This window comes from Fistularia commersonii, chromosome 2 (assembly GCF_037954325.1).
Source record: "Fistularia commersonii isolate RoL2024-O1a breed Wild chromosome 2, RoL_Fcom_v1.0, whole genome shotgun sequence".
Lineage (NCBI taxonomy): Eukaryota > Metazoa > Chordata > Actinopteri > Syngnathiformes > Fistulariidae > Fistularia > Fistularia commersonii.
This window is the reverse complement of record NC_141285.1, coordinates 24,566,649-24,584,906: the sequence shown is the minus strand read 5'-3', so window position 1 is coordinate 24,584,906 and position 18,258 is coordinate 24,566,649. Positions and strand designations below refer to the sequence as shown.

The window sequence follows — 18,258 nt, the reverse complement described above, 5'->3', positions numbered from 1 at the left end:
AACATTTTCCTTTTTTGGATCCTAATTGGCTGCTGACATGCTGGCAGACATTTGATTTGGTTTTCTCTGTGGGAGTTGATTGATTTCACTGAGACTCTACCGCCCTCTAGTGGAGAGATGGGGAATTGCAGGCACGTTGAGCTTCTCCTTCCAGCACCACTGCCTGCAGCTGCAGCTGCTGAAGGTTTCATAGCTGAGCTTTTCTGTTGCACCGAATGCACCGAGAAAATTTAATTTTCTCTGTAGCACTTCGTGAATTTCAGGTCACTCCTGAGAGAGATTTTCGGTCTCCATGGAGTTTTTCCTGCTTAAATAAATACAATGAATGAATTCAAAGATCTTCGTGGGTCTCCTGGTGTGTTTCCTGTTCAGCATGTTTCTGTATTACTCAGTTTGCGGTCCGGTTTCAGGGAGTGTTTTTTCTCATTGTAAGTATTTTCTGGCAACACCGCTGCGAGTCCGAGGAAGATGACGTCATGTGGCACCGCCTCCTCTAGAGTTGTGCGCATGCGCCAGCCCGCACACTTTTGCTACTCCACTTTTTAAATTTACTTATTGTTTTATTCATCTCCATGTGCCCGTCCTTCTTAAAACAAGCGCTTTCAGCTTCCCTTCAGAAAAGACACGAACATTCTAAATGTTTTATGTAGATGTTACAAAATCAACATCCTCTTCAAATTTAGAATTACGTTTAAAAAACAAGGTGTGCTGGTGGCCATGGTGAAGAACAAGGGAGATGTTTTTCAGAGGAATGAAGCTGATGAGACACACAGTGGAGCTCTGGGACTGAGTCGTGGAAGCCAGACTGAAGGCAGGTGAGCGTTTGTGAGTGTCTAGGAAAGAGTGTGTTCTGTTTCCTCACCTGCCGTCACACACACACACACACCTGCAGTTCACACTCGCACCGCTAGAGGGCACTGTAGATTCAGTGACGGCGTCCCCGTCCAATTCACCGACGCTGTGACGTCACAAGACACTACGCTCTTTATGTGTGTGTGTGTGTGTGTGTGTGTGTGTGTGTGTGTGTGTGTGTGTGTGTGTGTGTGTGTGTGTGTGTGTGTGTGTGTGTGTGTGTGTGTGTGTTATGCTTTTGGATTGTAGTCTTCTTTTTTAAACACGGACCGTCTGTTTTGATAAGAATGCATTGAATTTTATGGTGTTTTCTCGTCCACTTGTCAAAAAATGGACACAATCAATAGATAACTAATAAACTTGCGGGGTCAGTGATGTTTTTCCTTTCTCTGGAAAGAAACACAGAAGGAACTCCACGTGTTTCCCAGGATCGTCGGTGTGTTGTTGGCAGATTGGTCGTGTTTCCGCCTTTCGGCTTCTCTTGTCCAGGTCACTCCTGAAAGAGATTTTCGATCTCAATGGAGTTTTTCCTGCTTAAATAAATACAATACATGAATGTAAAGATCTTCGTGGGTCTCCTGGTGTGTTTTTTGATCAGCATGTTTCCTCAGTTTGCAGTCCGGTTTCAGGAAGTGTTTTTGCTCATTGTCGGGATTATCTGGCAACACTGATGTCAGTCCGAGGAGGATGACGTCACATGGCACCGCCTCCTCAGGAGTTGTGCGCATGCGCCAGCCCGCACACTTTCGGTCCTCCGCTGTTTAAATGTATTTATTGTTTTATTAATTTCCATATGCCCGTCCTTATTGAGGCAAGCTCTTTCAGTTTCCCACAGAAAAGACACGACGAACATTCTACTTGTTTTTATGTTGACATTACAAAATCAACATCCTCTTCAAATTTAGAATTACCGGTACGTTTCAAAAACAAGGTGTGCTGGTGGCCATGGTGAAGAACAAGGGAGACGTTCTTCGGAGGAATGAAGCTGATGAGACACACAGTGGAGCTATCGGAAGGAGTCGTCGAAGCCAGACTGAAGAGAAAGGTGAGCGTTTTTGAGCGTCCAGGAAAGAGTGTGTCCTGTTTCCTCACCTTCCGTCTCACCCACCTGCAATTCACGCTGTCGCCACTAGAGGGCGCTGTAGCCCAGTGGCGCCGGCTGCTTTGACGTCACGACACACGCTGATGTACGAGTGTGTGTGTGTGTGTGTGTTAAAGATTACCTTTTTTACCTAGATCTGAATGGATGACATATTCTTATCAAATGCTTTGTTCTTTATGCAGTTGAATGTGCCGATAACAAATCACACAAAATGATCAATAGAAATCAAACTGATGAACCCATTGAGGTCTGGAATCAAAATGAAAGTGGAAAAACACACGACAGGCTGATCCAACGTTGATGTAACGTCCTTAAAACGAGTCAAAATTAATCTGTGTTTCTTCCTAAGTGGACAGTTTGAGTTCACACAAGTGTGTTCGACTTGGAGTTTCATCGTGTTGTTTTTGTGTTCCCTTTATTTTTCTGAGCAGTAAATAGTATATATTGTAGCGAGTCACAAATGTTGGGGTTTCTGTTGATGCTTGTTTTCTGTGTGATATTGTGGTTGCCCGGAATGATGTTGGTGTTTTTCGTTGTGTAATAAATTCTGTTTGTTTTTTTTTTAATTTACCTGGAATTGATCTGAACAGTTTGTTATATTGCAGGCTTGTGTGGCGTGGCTGTGGCAACAACAGCTAGTGCTCATTAAACAGACGTTTACCATCACCAGGGCGTTTCTCTAACTAAAACGCTACACTAAACTGGAGCCGTCCTGCAGTGCTGTTGAGAGGAATGTTCAGAGTTCTGTTATTTCTTACTGGCTGTGAATGTGTTTTGGCTGAGAGAGCGGGGTGTGCACGTGCGAGAGTGTTCGGGAGGCGTGAAGATAATGTTTTTTGAGCGTCTGTCGTCGTAGGTTTTTGGATGTAAGTGTTCTGATAAAAGAGGCGCTTGTTTACCAACCACCGCAACTCATTGAACCCCTTCCGTCGGAGGATACGTCGGTGTGGGATGAGGTTTCTGGGCGTTCACCTGCAACTAAAGGCTTGTTTGTAAAGTTTGTCTGGAACTGCTCCTTTGCATCCTCAGAGCGATGGGCTCGTGGAACGATTGAACAGAAAAAACAGCTCTGCATCCTCACTGCAGAACATCAGTGTGACCGTGAGATATCACCTCCCTCTCATGTTACTGATTGAATACTGTGAAGTGATAAGTTCTTATCATTTGAACCCCTGCGCCTCTCACCGGTCCATAGAAACATTTTCATGAGAGAATGAGAATGAGAACAACTTTATTTATCCCGAAGGAAATTGCTATGCCAGAGTTTAAAGCAAAAACATAACACTAATAGATAATAGTAGGATCAAGGAAGAATAAGAAATACAATCAAATATAAATTGTCTTAACTGTTTTAAGGTCTTAACTACAAAGATTTGGAGATTCCCTGCGACTGAGGGAAGAGGAATTAAAAAGTCTGATAGCCATGCATGCATGAAACTGATCCCTGGTACAGAAAAGGTTGTTCTATGTTACATGACGTTATATTACAGTCATTTGGCAGACGCTTTTATCCAAAGTGACTTGCAATGTGACAGGAGAGGCCGAGAAACCTGACTTGAAGAAGCAGAGACAGAATTCCTTCCAGTGATACAGAAAGTGAAACAGTTCAGGTGTTTGGGGACAGAAATGCATCAACCTTGTTTTGCAACGTTGAGATTTTTGAAATTGTTTAACCTCAATTTTTATGTCACCGCTATGGAGCCAACTTTGAACCATCACAAGTGCCAGCTGACCTCAGAGCACTGTGTGTGTGTGTGTGTATTATATTCTCTGTGTTTTTAAATCTTTTTGCTGCTTCTGTGTTTAATAACAACTAACAGATTCCCATGATCCTAATGTGTGTTTAACACAGTCAGAGTTTGAGTGTGAGAACTCTGAACAGAAATCAAGGCTGAACTTGTTTTCACAGGATTTCTCATCTTACGTGTTGTTGTCAGATAAACATTTGAATGTGTGTGTGTGTGTGTGTGTGTGTGTGTGTGTGTGTGTGTGTGTGTGTGTGTGTGTTTTAATTGAGGTAATTTAATTCTGTATTTGTTTTATTTCGGCCCTTTTGATGGAATGCATTTTATATTCAAACCCCGCCCTGCACTTCGTCCCCGTAAAACATTTTTTATCTGATTGGGTTCCTTTTAAGATCTGGGCGGGTTTTTATTAAAATATTGCGGGTTTTTGAGTTGTGATTGGACAACAGACTGGCTGACCTGCCTGACAACGCCGCTGATTGGATGAGAGGGATATAACGGCCCGGCCCTTTGAGCAGGGATCGCAGTTGACGGATTAGACTTTGATCGTTCCTCTCAGGTAACATCGCCAGTCGACATCCGGCCAAAGAACTTAAACACTGAAGTCTTCCTGGTTTAACAGAGTTGAACAGAACCCCTGTGTTCCTGAAGCCAACATGGAGAAACAAACAGCCTTCCGGTTCTTCTCGCTGCTTTTAGCGGCGCCTCAGTGTTTCTCCTTCACTGTCACGTCGCTGTACTTCAAGGAAGGAGCGGAGCTGCGGCTGAATCCGTCCATCTCAGAGAAGATCTGGGACATCACCTGGAAGCTGGACAGGAACCTGGTGTGCGAGTGGGTGAAAGACAAACTGGATTTGGTTTATTATCGGAGCTTTAAGGGCCGGACAACCTTGAACCTCAGTTCTGGGGAGCTGGAAATCAGGAATGCCACTAAATACGACACTGGGATCTTCACACTGGAGCTCAACAACCGGGTTCTCCAGGATCAATACAGGGTCCAGATGATCGAGGAGGTACCGAAGCCCACGGTGAGCATCGATCCACCATCCTGTGGTCCTGAATCCGAGAAATGCACCTTGAGCTGCAACGGAAACACTGAGAAAGTGGGACCTGTCAGCTACCTGTGGAGACTGGGAGATGTTCAACTGGAGAATGATACAAAAGTCATCACCGTCTACAACGGCAACATCATCCAGAGGGTTGAGAAGTTCTCCTGCAGGCTGAAGAACCCAGTCAGTCAGAAATGGAGCGACCCCTTGCAGAACCCTTTATTCCTTCCACCTCCATATTGGGTGGTGGCTTTGGTTTTGGGTTTGATCTGCGTTTCTGTTTTGGTTGTTTTAGCAATCAAGGGACGGAAATCCATCCACGAACGGATCAGTAGATGTTTCAGAAGAAAGACTGCGAAGGAAAATGGTTTAGAAGGTCCTCAAGTACCCCTGAAGGAAGGAGAACCGCTTCCAAACCCCGCTGAGACTCTATAAGGAACTGCAGACGCTGCTTTTTTTTTACATCACTGTGTGTGTGTGTGTGTGTGTGTGTGTGTGTGTGTGTGTGTGTGAGTGTGTGTGTGTGTGTGTGTGTGTGTGTGTTTGTTATGCTCTTGGATTGTAGTCTTCTTTTTTAAACACGGACCGTCTGTTGTTGATAAGAATGCATTGAATTTTATGGTGTTTTCTTGTCCATTTGTCCAAAAATGGACACAATCAATAGATGACTAATAACCTTGTGGGCTCAGGGATGTGTTTCATGTTCAAAATGTTTCTGTTAAACTCAGTTTGTGGTTCCGTTTAAACTTATTTCTACGAGTCGTCAGGATGATGTAACAGTGTCGCTAGCGACCCGTTTTAGTTTTTAAATGCATAAAATAATCACTTACAATTTTTTTATTGCATCAAGGCTTCTTGACTTTGTCAGGAACCTTGATTTCAACAAAAACATTTTTTTTCACTGCATTATAAAATGCTCTAGTTAAAATTATGTCGTTTGTAGTGTTAGGGTCGGTTTCGACCCGGGTATAAAAATAAGAGTACAAAGCAATAATTACAGCCAAAATTTAAATCATAAATGCATTGTCAGCCAACACGATGACAGCCACCTCCTCCCCCAATCATGTGAGCTTCTGGGGATGCTCATTTGTCCAGGATTGCTCCAAAAAAACAAAGCAAACAAAGATGAGCATGTCCAGTCACATCCTTGACATGACCGCTGGACTGCAGGGTCACAATATCACTTGTGACAATTTTTTTACCCCCTATGACTTTGGACAAGAACTCCTCAAGAGAGAACTTACCATGGTGGGCACAGTGAAGAAAAATAAACCTGAGTTGCCTGCTGAAATCCTGCAGTGAAAGACAGGGCTCTACTTTCCTCCAAGTTTGCTTTTACAGACACCACCACTGTTGTCTCATATTGTCCAAAAAGAAGACAGAATGTGATACTTCTGTCTACTCTTCACAAAGCTGCAGCTGTGTCATCAGCAGGTGACAAAAAGCCCACAATTATCCCTGACTATAATAAAAACAAAGGAGGAGTGGACAACCTGGACAAGCTGACGGCCACCTTCACTTGCCAGCGAATGACCAGAAGATGGGCAATGATATTTTGTGTTATGACCTGTCCCGTGTTTCAGTGTGTTCATTTTAAAGTCCAATTGCTGACATTTTTTGTTTCTTTGCATTTCCTTGAAGAAAATATATATGGGTCGAAAATGACCCATAACACCATTGATGTTACTTTAGTTAAAAATTTTTAAATGAAAAAAATAAATCAACAAATTCATTTCAGAGATGTGTTCTATACCCCTTACCAATATTCTGGTAACACAACATCCTTTAATTTATTTATATTATTCTCTTGAGGTTAATTTTTCTGTTTTTTATTGAAATCGAGAAGTATACTGTTACACACGGGAGGCAGAAACTAGTGTGTCACATGTGATTTATTCCTGGAAAACACACGTTACGGCGAAGGACTGCTAGAAACCAACTACTGTTCAAATGCTGTTGACATGCTCGCGTCAAACGTCACGGCGCGAGCCACCTCTCAACCAATCAGCCGCTTTTCCCCGAATAAGGAAGCCGGCCCACTCTCCTAAATTTTCCTCCACTCACGAATTGCCCAGTCACGGACTTCAACATGGAGAAACAAACAGCCCTCCGGTTCTTCTCGCTGCTTTTAGCGGCGCCTCAGTGTTTCTCCTTCACCGTCAAGTCGCTGTACTTCAAGGAAGGAGCGGAGCTGCGGCTGAATCCGTCCATCTCAGAGGAGATCTGGGACATCACGTGGAAGCTGGACGGGAACTTGGTGTGCGAGTGGGTGAAAGACAAACTGGATTTGGTTTGTTATTGGAGCTTTAAGGGCCGGACAACCTTGAACATCAGTTCTGGGGAGCTGGAAATCAGGAATGCCACTAAATACGACGCTGGGAACTTCACACTGGAACTCAACAACCGGGCTCTTCAGGATCAATACAGGGTCCAGATGATCGAGGAGGTACCGAAGCCTACGGTGAGCATCGATCCACCATCCTGTGGTCCTGAATCCGAGAAATGCACCTTGAGCTGCGACGGAAACACTGAGAATGTGTGACCTGTCAGCTACCTGTGGAGACTGGGAGATGTTCAACTGGAGAATGATACAAAAGACATCACCGTCTACAACGGCAACATCATCCAGAAGGTTGAGAAGTTCTCCTGCAGGCTGAAGAACCCAGTCAGTCAGAAATGGAGCGACCCCTTGCACAACCCATTATTCCTTCCAGCTGTATATTGGGTTTGGGTGTTGGTGGTGTTTGTGGTGTTGGTGGTTTTGGGTTTGGTTGTTTTCGCAATTTGGAAACGAAAATGTTTCCATCAAAAAATCAGTACATGTTTGAGTGGAAGGACTGTGAGGGAAAATAGTCCTGAAGCAACCCGGACGGAAGGAGAACCGCTCAGTAACCCAGGCGAGACTGAACTGGACAGACTTTGACCTCGTAGCACAGAGGAGACGACCTGTTTGGACCTCATGTCTCTCCTCAGGGAGAAGGACGCCTGTGTTTTGTAGACAAGGACAAAAAAACAAACACAAATAACCAAACAAAAACATGCAGAAAAAAAGTCTCCAAACCCATGGAAGAAAATGCGGCTGGACTGATGCTTGCCATCCTGGTAATGTGACTTTTTGACAAGCAAAGCGGAGGTGGAGGGTTTGGCTTTTGTTTTAGTTCGACTAAGCCAGTTGGCTTCAATGCACAGCTGACTTCGAAGATCTGGGTGGAAGGACGATTGGATGGAGGGAAAGGACAGGAAGTGGCTGGATTGGCGGGAATTACATGGAGGAAGATGATTGGCTGTGGCGACTCCAGCAGGGAGCGGCCCAAAGGAAAGGTAGACAAAATGACACGGAATTTGCCCAATATTTTTCTTTTGACGGCACAGAACCCTGTCATTGCAGATTTAGTCGACCAAGCCGTACTCCTTATTTACCTGTGTTGAAATAGCTTTGTTGCCAAGGTAACAGCAGGTTGTGGTGTTTTTGGCCGGTTGGAGATTTTTTTGAATGTAAATGACCTGCATTTAACAGTCGTGGAAGCCAGACTGGTGACAGACGTGAGCGTTTGTGAGCGTCCAGGAAAGAGTGTGTCCTGTTTCCTCACCTTCCGTCACACACACCACACATGCAGTTCACAGTCTCACCACTAGATGGCGCTGCAAGCTAAGTGCCGGCGGTCCCGTCCCATTCCGCGACGCTGAGGCGTCACAACACGCTGACGTGTGTGTGTGTGTGTGTGTGTGTGTTTCAGGTATTAGTCAATGCAGTCAGTCCATAAATGCTGTGTTTAGTTGTCGTTAAGTGAAATGTCTTTTTTGTGTCTTGAAGTTGCTGGTATAGCAAATGTTATTTGCAGTCCCTGTGTCCTCTATTGTAAGTCGCTTTGGATAAAAGCGTCTGCCAAATCTAATGTAATGAAATGTAATGGTAAAATTGGAGATACTGTGTTCATAAAGTGTTAGAGTGTGAACTCTGAGCTCTGCAGAGAAAACCAAACTCAACGTGTTTTTCTCACGATGTGGCATCGTATGACTCTGCCAAATTTGTCGGTTTTCCTGCTTCTTCTCTTGTCCAAGTCACTGAAAAAGGGATATTGATGTTAATGTCACCAATCCTGAATAGAAAGTATAAAATATGAATGAAAAAAAATTGCTGGGTGACTTTCATGTTTCCTGTTGTTTGGCCATGTTTTGGCCCAGCATGTAGTTGATTAGGGCGCGTTTTTGCAAACCATTTTCTTCCAGCTGATAAGGAAGCCGTCGTCCTCAGAGATACAAGATTTTAGAGAACGGGTTATTTCGGTTAGAAGTTGTTGACTGCACATTATAACACTTCAGTTAGACTGAAGTATTTGGTTTGCTCAGAGTTGAGCAGAACCTCGGTGTTCCTGAAGCCAACATGCAGAAACAAACAGCCTTCTGGTTCTTCTCGCTGCTTTTAGCGGCGCCTCAGTGTTTCTCCTTCACCGTCACGTCGCTGTACTTCAAGGAAGGAGCGGAGCTGCGGCTGAATCTGTCCATCTCAGAGGAGATCTGGGCCATTGGATGGTTGATGGACGTGAACTTGGTGTGCGAGTGGGTTAAAGACAAACTGGATTTGGTTTATTATCGGAGCTTTAAGGGGCGGACAACCTTGAACCTCAGTTCTGGGGAGCTGGAAATCAGGAATGCCACTAACGACGACACTGGGATCTTCACACTGGAGTTCAACGACCGGACTCTTCAGGATCAATACAGGACTCAGATGATCGAGGAGGTACCAAAGCCCACGGTGAGCATCGATCCACCATCCTGTGGTCCTGAATCCGAGAAATGCACCTTGAGCTGCGACGGAAACACTGAGAATGTGGGACCTGTCAGCTACCTGTGGAGACTGGGAGATGTTCAACTGGAGAATGATACAAAAGTCATCACCGTCTCCAACGGCAACATCATCCAGAAGGTTGAGAAGTTCTCCTGCAGGCTGTAGAACCCAGTCAGTCAGAAATGGAGCGACCCCTTGCAGAACCCTTTATTCCCTCCACCTCCATATTGGGTTGTGTTGGTGGTGTTTGTCTTGTTGGTGGTTTTGGGTTTGGTTGTTTTCGCAATTTTGAAACGAAAATATATCCACCAACGGATCAGTACACTTTGAGAGGAAGAACCGTGAGGGAAAATAGTCCTGAAGTAATCCAGATGAAAGGAGAACCGCTCAGAAACCCAACCTAGACTCCAAAAGGTACTGCAGACGCTGAAATTTTTTTTATCTCAGAGCATTTCTGTGTGTGTGTGTGTGTGTGTGTAACGTGATTTGAAGCTCCTTCCGTTGAAAATCTCTGAACAAACACACGTTGTTTCTCTTCACCCGTCCTTCTTTTACAGCGTCTTCACCAGAAATATGTTGGTATTTTTCTCCTTTTTCACCAGTGATTTCCAGTGTGTTGTTGCCAAATCGGTCTTGTTTCCACTTTTTTTTCTTTCCCTCTTGTCCAGGTCGAGAAAATAAAGCATGTTTCTTTTTTACCTAATTTGCGGCGGCCCTGTGCAAGTGTGTGTTTTTGCTAATTATCGGGATTATCTGGCAATTGAGGGTTGAAGGTCCAGCTTCCTCATCTCCTTGCAGACACCGAGACGTGTTGCCGAGATGCCAAAGAGTGGATTTGACGTGACACCCTGAGCTCAAGATGGAGCGTGTCGGTCTGCAAAGGGGTGAAGAAGCAGGAAGTGATGTCACAAAAAAACCCCAGAGGAACATCCATTTTGTTTTAAAAGCATTTAATGGCTTCGGGCCACCTCCATATTGGGTGATGGTGTTTCTGGTGTTTGTGGGGTTGGTGGTTTTGTATTTGGTTGTTTTCGCAATTTGGAAACGAAAATATTTCCACCAAAAAATCAGTACATGTTTGAGTGGAAGGACTGTGAGGGAAAATAGTCCTGAAGTAACCCGGACGGAAGGAGAACCGCTCAGTAACCCAGGCGAGACTGAGCTGGACAGACTTTGACCTCGTAGCACAGAGGAGACGACCTGTTTGGACCTCATGTCTCTCCTCAGGGAGAAGGACGCCTGTGTTTTGTAGACAAGGACAAAAAACAAACACAAATAACCAAACAAAAACATGCAGAAAAAAAGTCTCCAAACCCATGGAAGAAAATGCGGCTGGACTGATGCTTGCCATCCTGGTAATGTGACTTTTTGACAAGCAAAGCGGAGGTGGAGGTTTTTTTGTTTGTTTGTTTTAGTTCTAACACTGCTCAGGCCTTCGTGGGCGGGGTCGGGCAGCTGGTGGCGGCCGGCGTGTCTCGCTGTCAGGAGAAGGTTCGGCAGCAGCGGTTGCAGTGTCTGCAGGACAAGGAGCGTCTGCTGGAACTGCTGCTGAGCCTCGCGCAGCTGATGTGTGTCTATCAAGCTTCAACATCTCGCTCTTTTTAACATGCGCCCCATCTTTCACCGCTAGGAGGAGCATCAGCGCGACATGGAGGAGGTGCTGGTAGGTCAGACCCTGGCGGGGCTCCCGGTCGTGAGGGAGCTGAGTCAAACGCTGGGAGCGGCGGTGGAGGCGCAGCGAGACCTGGCCGACAAGGTTCGTACACCTCCGGTCTGCGTGGCCCGGGGATCTCCGGGGTCACGGATCCGTTTTGATGGTGTCTTCGTCGTTGGTCCCTCCGACCAGGTGGAGGCGATGAAGGACATGGGCGCGTTCTTCATCGGCTTGGCACGGGACCTGGCGGCGCTGCGGGACAACGCTTCCCGCGGCCTGGGCTCCCTGCTGGAAGAACGCGACAGGCTGGAGGACGCCATCCGCCGGGCGCAGGAGCGACAGCAGGCGGGGAGAGTGCTCGTCTTTTCCCCCGTGCGCTGAACGCACTGAAAGTGAAATATCGAGAGGTGGGACCCCGATGCAGAGGGTCTCCCAGACTGCATGCTTCAGGAGGTTGTTGTTGCCATAGTTACCTGATCGTCGCCTAAGGGCCGCTGCTGCTTCTTTCAGGGCATGAAGCAGACCATCCAGTGCCTGCAGGACCAGCTGAACCTGCTGGCCCTGGAGACCCAGAAGGACTATGCCGACCTGTGCTCGGCCTCTGCGGCGCTGGGCGCCCCCCTGCGGGACCTCCAGGGGAGCATCGAGAGGTCAGCTGCCGAACTTTAGGCCCCAACCTGTTACAGTAACCCCTTGACAGCTCAAATGCCATTTCTCCTTGTCTGCAGCGGCTGCAACGTAGCAGAACTCCAGGCTTCAGCGCAGGCGGACCTCCTCTCCTCCGCCTCCTCCTCCCTCGCCGCCTCGCTGCGGCTCAACGCCGACAACAGCCGGGAAACGCTGGAAGAGCTGGCCGGCTGCTGCACCCACCTGCACGGCTCCGTGTCTGGTAGGAGCCCTCGTCAGGAACCTCCTGACGTTCACCAACCCCCTGGTGAACGTCAGCAGGTGTGTGAGACCGTGTACTTGTGACCCGCAGGTCTGCTGGAGCGTGACCTCCGGTGGAGCTCCAGGGCCAGGGAGCACGCCGAGAAGCAAGCCCAGGAACGCCTCTCCTTTTTGGGGGAGCTCTCCACTGAGGCGGGGGCCCAGCAAGAGGTAACATTACTTTGTTTTTTTGTTGGTTTGTTTTTTGGGAGGTTTAAAGGCTTCCTCCACCCGCCGCTCCCCAGGGTGTGCAGACACACTGCGCCACGCAGCTCCAGGCGGTGGAGAAGGAGCTCACGAACCAGCAGGATGAGCTGCAGCAGGCACTGGCGGCGCTGCAGAGCCGAACCTCCGCTGACCGGGCGGCTCTGGACCGGCAGACGGCCGAGATCCGGTCCCGCCTAGATGGGAGCCGGCGGCTGGTCAGCGGCTTCCTGATGGAGGAGCTTCAGCAGGACGTCCCTACAGGTCAGTGCCCGAACCCTCGCTCTCCTCGGAGCCACCGAGTGAAGACGCCATCTGAGAAGGTCTCCTCCTGTCCCCGTTCCCCAGGCGCGACCCCGCAGCGGCGGGAGTACGTTTACCCCCGGCAGATGGAGAAGTCACGGAGCCGGGGCGAGCTCCTGGAGAGCCTGAAGAAGCAGCAGGAGGAGCTGCAGGCCGCCTTGGTGGAAGAGGAAAAGGAGGAGCTGGAGGAGGAGGACGGCCACAGCCAGGTGGGTCGCGTACGTCTGGTAACTTCTGCAAATGTGCAGTGTGCGTTTCTCACCTTGCCCTCCCGGCTCGTGGCCCAGGACTCTCTGGAGGAGGAGCTGAGCACCTGCAACCAAAGCGTGGCCACGGAGCCGTCCTTCATCGACGAGAACCTGGTGTTTAACGAGAGCAAGCGGCTGCCCTTCTTTAAGGTGGGCGACGGCCTCCGAAACGTGTAGCATCAAAACCTCTTCAGCCTCACGTGACGAGTTGTTCTTGCTCCCCGCAGAAGAAGAAGAAGGGAGGAAAGAAGGAGGCGCGGGTCCACGGCCGGCAGAAAGCTGCAGAGAAGGAAGCGGCGTCGACGCCACAGAAATCCAGGCTGCCGCTCCGCTGCCAGAACTGCAGCCCAGTACAGAGAAAGAAGTGTGTGTCTTCGTGTGTGTGTGTTATCCTCTGGGTGTTTTTTTTTTACACCAAGGTAAAAAAGTGTTACCTAATACATCCATGATTTTAAGTGTTGAATAAAAAAAAAAATGGTATGTGCATGTGGGGAAAAAAAACATGTCTTTCAAAGAGCTGTGGTGTGAGAAGGAAGGATTGCGGAGACAAAGGTTGGTTCTATCTTTCTCAAACACCAACAACTAGTGAACTTCCAGGGGTGGAATATGTTTTAGCTCCCCAGGTACAAAGGTTCGCAGGAAACAGCGCCTTGAACGGGGCCCGGAAACAATAGTGATGGGAATTCCGGGTCTTTTTAGAGAACCGGCTCTTTAGGCTCGGCTCACTAAAAAGAGCTGGCTCTTTCGGCTCCCAAACGGCTCTTCAGATTTTTGTTGTTGCTATAATCGATATATTACCAATAATAATGTAACATTATGCACAAAATGAATTAATAATTAATAAACAAATGTATTATACTACTATATTATAATAGCCTTTATTTTTTTCACTCTACAACGAACTTTTAACTCATTTAAACTTTTAACTCTTTTATACGAAGCAACTTTAAAGTCAAGCAACGCAGACTCCCTGAAAAACACATGACACAAAAAAATGTAAATTAAAAATATTCGCTTTTCAGTGCAACCACAAATAAACTATGAAATACAAGAATAAAATTTTTAGTACGTAACATTTAAAGTGATTTAAACACAGGATCCCTGAAAAACACACGAAATATAAATTAAAATATTTACAGATCTACAAAAAATAAATTGTGAAATAAAAAACAATTTTAGCTTTTTATACACTCAACACATGTAAAATCAAACAACACAGAATCCCTGAAAAAATGCAAAATTATAAAACATAAATTAAAAATATGAACTCTTCAGTGCTACAAATAAACTATAAAATACAAGAACTTTTAACTATTCACAATTCAACTTTTAACCAATTTAGACTGAAACAACACAGAGCCTCTGAAAAACCCCCCAAAAAATCTACTGTCTCAACTTGAAGGTTTACAATGAGTCACACAGAACACGCCACGCCCATTACAAATCGTGTAAGTTTCAAGAGGAAGTAACCACGCCCCCCCCCCGATCCCTCAGGAAGCCGGCTCGCTCGCCTGAACAGTCGTTCTCAGACGAGTTGGTGGTAAGTCGGCGCGTTCCTGGAGTTCAACATGGAGAAACACACAGCCTTCTGGTTCTTCTCGCTGCTTTTAGCGGCGCCTCAGTGTTTCTCCTTCACCGTCAAGTCGCTGTACTTCAAGGAAGGAGCGGAGCTGCGGCTGAATCCGTCCATCTCAGAGGAGATCTGGGACATCACCTGGAAGCTGGACGGGAACTTGGTGTGCGAGTGGGTGAAAGACAAACTGGATGTGGTTTGTTATCGGAGCTTTAAAGGCCGGACAACCTTGAACATCAGTTCTGGGGAGCTGGAAATCAGGAATGCCACAAAATTCGACGCTGGGATCTTCACACTGGAGTTCAACCGCTGGGCACTTCAGGATCAATACAGGGTCCAGATGATCGAGGAGGTACCGAAGCCCACGGTGAGCATCGATCCACCATCCTGTGGTCCTGAATCCGAGAAATGCACCTTGAGCTGCGGCGGAAACACTGAGACTGTGGAACCTGTCAGCTACCTGTGGAGACTGGGAGATGATGAGTGGGATATTGACAGGAAAGACATCACCGTCTACAACGGCAACATCATCCAGAAGGCTGAGAAGTTCTCCTGCAGGCTGAAGAACCCAGTCAGTCAGAAATGGAGCGACCCCTTGCAGAACCCTTTATTCCTTCCACCTCCATATTGGGTGGGGGGTTTGGTTTTGGGTTTGATCTGCGTCTCTGTTTTGGTTGTTTTAGCAATCAAGGGACGGAAATCCATCCACGAACGGATCAGTAGAAGTTTCAGAAGAAGGACTGCGAAGGAAAATGGTTTTGAAGGTCCTCAAGTACCCCTGAAGGAAGGAGAACCGCTTCCAAACCCCGCCGAGACTCTATAAGGAACTGCAGACGCTGCTTTTTTTACATCACTGTGTGTGTGTGTGTGTGTGTGTGCGTGTGTGTGTGTGTGTGTGTGTGTGTGTGTGTGTGTGTGTGAGTGTTTGTGTGAAACATGATAAAGCTCATACCATGAAGTGAAAAGGATGAACTGTGTGGTTGAAATTGATTGATTTCATCATTTGAAGCTTCTTCCACCAACAGACACTGAACTCACACGTTGTTACTTTTCATCCTTCCTTCTTCTTCATGTCCTCTTCACTGTGTCATCGCCAGAAATACATTTACTGTTGGTGTTGTTCTCCTCTTTCACCAGTGGGCTGCTTCAGAGTTTACTAACAAAGTATCAGATGTTCACATAAGGAACTCCACGTGTTTCCCAGGATCGTCGGTGTCTTGTTGCCAGATTGGATGTGTTTTCGCCTTTCGGCTTCTCTTGTCCAGGTCACTCCTGAAAGAGATTTTCGATCTCAATGGAGTTTTTCCTGCTTAAATAAATACAATGAATGAATTTAAAGATCTTCGTGGGTCTCCTGGTGTGTTTCTTGATCAGCATGTTTCTGTATTTCTCAGCTTGCAGTCCGGTTTCAGGAAGCGTTTTTGCCTCATTGTCGGGATTATCTGGCAACACCGCTGTCAGACTGAGGAGGATGACGTCATGTGGCAACGCCTCCTCAGGAGTTGTGCGCATGCGCCAGCCAGCACGCTTTCGGTCCTCCACTGTTTACATTTCTTTATTGTTTTATTAATTTCCCTATGCCCGTCCTTATTGAGGCAAGCGCTTTCAGTTTCCCACAGAAAAGACATGTCGACATTACAAAATCAACATCCTCTTCAAATTTAGAATTTCCGGTACGTTTAAAAAACAAAGTGTGCTGGTGGCCATGGTGAAGAACAAGGGAGATGTTCTTCGGAGGAATGAAGCTGATGAGACACACAGTGGAGCTATGGGAAGGAGTCGTGGAAGCCAGACTGAAGGCAGAGGTGAGCGTTTTTGAGCGACCAGGAAAGAGTGTGTCCTGTTTCCTCACTGTGATATCCTTGCCCCGAAAGATTCACAAACACCAGAGATGTGGTTTTCGCTTGTTTTACTGAACACAAAGTGGATATAGCAGTGGATAAGCAGCTACTGGTAGCCGGTGCAACTGCACGAACAGAGGTGTAACATGAGCCCTTTTGGGTTGAGTGAATACCAACCGTGCTGCAGCATTCTGTACCATCTTACACCGGTCATCACGCACCCAGGTCTGTCTTCTACCCCTGCTTAAATACCCCCAGTGATGTTAACCTCTCCTGCCCTCTACTGGACAGGAGAAGTGAAAACCTAACTACTACACTCACCTTCCGTCTCACACACGTGCAGTACATGCTCTCGCCACTGGATGGCGCTGTAGCCACAGTGGCGGCGGTGGCTGTGACGTCACAACATACGCTGACGTATGAGTGTGTGTGTTAAAGATTACCTTTTTTTCCGGTGCAATCTATACACACGGCTCAAAAAAATCAAGGGAACACAAAAAAAAAACACATCCTAGATCTGAATGAATGTTATATTCTTGTCATATACTTTGTTCTTTACGCAGTTGAATGTGCCGACAACAAATCACACAAAAATGATCAATGGAAATCAAATTGATGAACCCATTGAGGTCTGGAATCAAAACGAAAGTGGATAAACACACGACAGGCTGATCCAACGTTGATGTAACGTCCTGAAAACGAGTCAAAATTAATCAGTGTTTCTTCCTAAGTGGACAGTTTGATTTCACACAAGTGTGTTCAACTTGGAGTTTCATCGTGTTGTTATAGTGTTCCCTTTATTTTTCTGAGCAGTATATAGTACATATTGTAGCGAGTCACAAATGTTGTGTTTATGTTGATGCTTGTTTTCTGTGTGATTTTGTGGTTGCCGTGAATGATGTGGGTGTTTTTTGTTGTGCAATAAATTCTGTTTTTCTCTTTAATTTACCTAGAATTGATCTGAACAGTTTGTTATATTGCAGGCTCGTGTGGCGTGGCTGAACAAATGTGGCAAATCGTTGAACCCCTCCGGTCAGAGGATACGTCGGAGTGGGATGAGGTTTCTGGGCGTTCACCTGCAACTAAAGGCTTGTTTGTAAAGTTTGTCTGGAACTGCTCCTTTGCATCCTCAGAGCGATGGGCTCGTGGAACGATTGAACAGAAAAAACAGCTCTGCATCCTCACTGCAGAACATCAGTGTGACCGTGAGATATCACCTCCCTCTCATGTTACTGATTGAATACTGTGAAGTGAAAAGTTCTTATCATTTGAACCCCTGCGCCTCTCACCGGTCCATAGAAACATTTTCATGAGAGAAAGAGAATGAGAACAACTTTATTTATCCCGAAGGAAATTGTTGTGCCAGAGTTTAAGGCAAAAACATAACAGTAATAGATAATAGTAGGATGAAGGAAGAATAAGAAATACAATGCAATTACATTACATTACATTTGGCAGACGCTTTTATCCAAAGCGACTTACAATAGAGGACATAGGGACTGCAAATACACTTGCAAATACACGATGCCCACAGTAAGCTTGGGTTAGTGAGGGTTTTTTTTTTTTTTTTTTTTTGACAGAGACACACAAACGTACACACACACACACACACTGCATGTCCTAACTTGCTGCCAACCTGATCTGTTGCATCAGCGCAGTAAAAAGTCCTGAAAGAGAAAAAGAGTCCTTAAAGAGAAACAGTGGGTCCTGAAATCCAGAGACGACTGAGAGACTTTGACAGCTGACAGGGAACAAGGAGGACTTTAGACACAAAGAAACAGAGCTTGTCGTGATTTAACCGATTGTAGAAATTGTCCCGGTGGTGTGTTTCATTTGGAACTGGAGGGATTTCTCTGTATTCGTTTCATTTTCCGCCCTTTCGCTGGAACACAGTGTATATGGGAGGGCCGTCCTGCAGATTTCGTTTCCTTGGAAACCTTTGTATTCTCCTGATGGTTTTCCTGTTTATTC

General features: G+C 46.3%; 1 protein-coding gene and 1 long non-coding RNA gene across 2 annotated transcripts; both read left to right on the top strand.

The window, feature by feature from the left end:
* The first annotated feature begins 1,740 nt into the window (after positions 1–1,740).
* Positions 1,741–12,641, top strand: LOC147236822 (uncharacterized). Its single transcript, XM_086163017.1, has 8 exons — positions 1,741–1,897; positions 11,168–11,293; positions 11,384–11,598; positions 11,702–11,841; positions 11,920–12,080; positions 12,171–12,289; positions 12,364–12,586; positions 12,631–12,641. Exons 1-8 carry the CDS (start codon positions 1,798–1,800, stop codon positions 12,639–12,641), a joined length of 1,095 nt encoding a protein of 364 aa, XP_086019143.1. The 5' UTR covers positions 1,741–1,797.
* An 81-nt stretch (positions 12,642–12,722) lies between these two features.
* On the top strand, positions 12,723–13,549 carry LOC147236821 (uncharacterized). The gene is made up of 3 exons (XR_015108856.1): positions 12,723–12,834; positions 12,913–13,023; positions 13,101–13,549. It is a non-coding gene; the product is annotated as an uncharacterized LOC147236821 (long non-coding RNA).
* The last annotated feature ends 4,709 nt before the right edge of the window (positions 13,550–18,258 follow it).

Bases quoted from the DNA above. Each gene is read 5' to 3' on its own strand.
- LOC147236822 (XM_086163017.1), top strand. From the start codon at position 1,798: ATGGTGAAGAACAAGGGAGACGTTCTTCGGAGGAATGAAGCTGATGAG. The intron at 11,294-11,383 runs GTTCGTACACCT...CCCTCCGACCAG, and splicing joins AGCGAGACCTGGCCGACAAG to GTGGAGGCGATGAAGGACAT. The intron at 12,081-12,170 runs GTAGGAGCCCTC...TGTGACCCGCAG, and splicing joins CCTGCACGGCTCCGTGTCTG to GTCTGCTGGAGCGTGACCTC.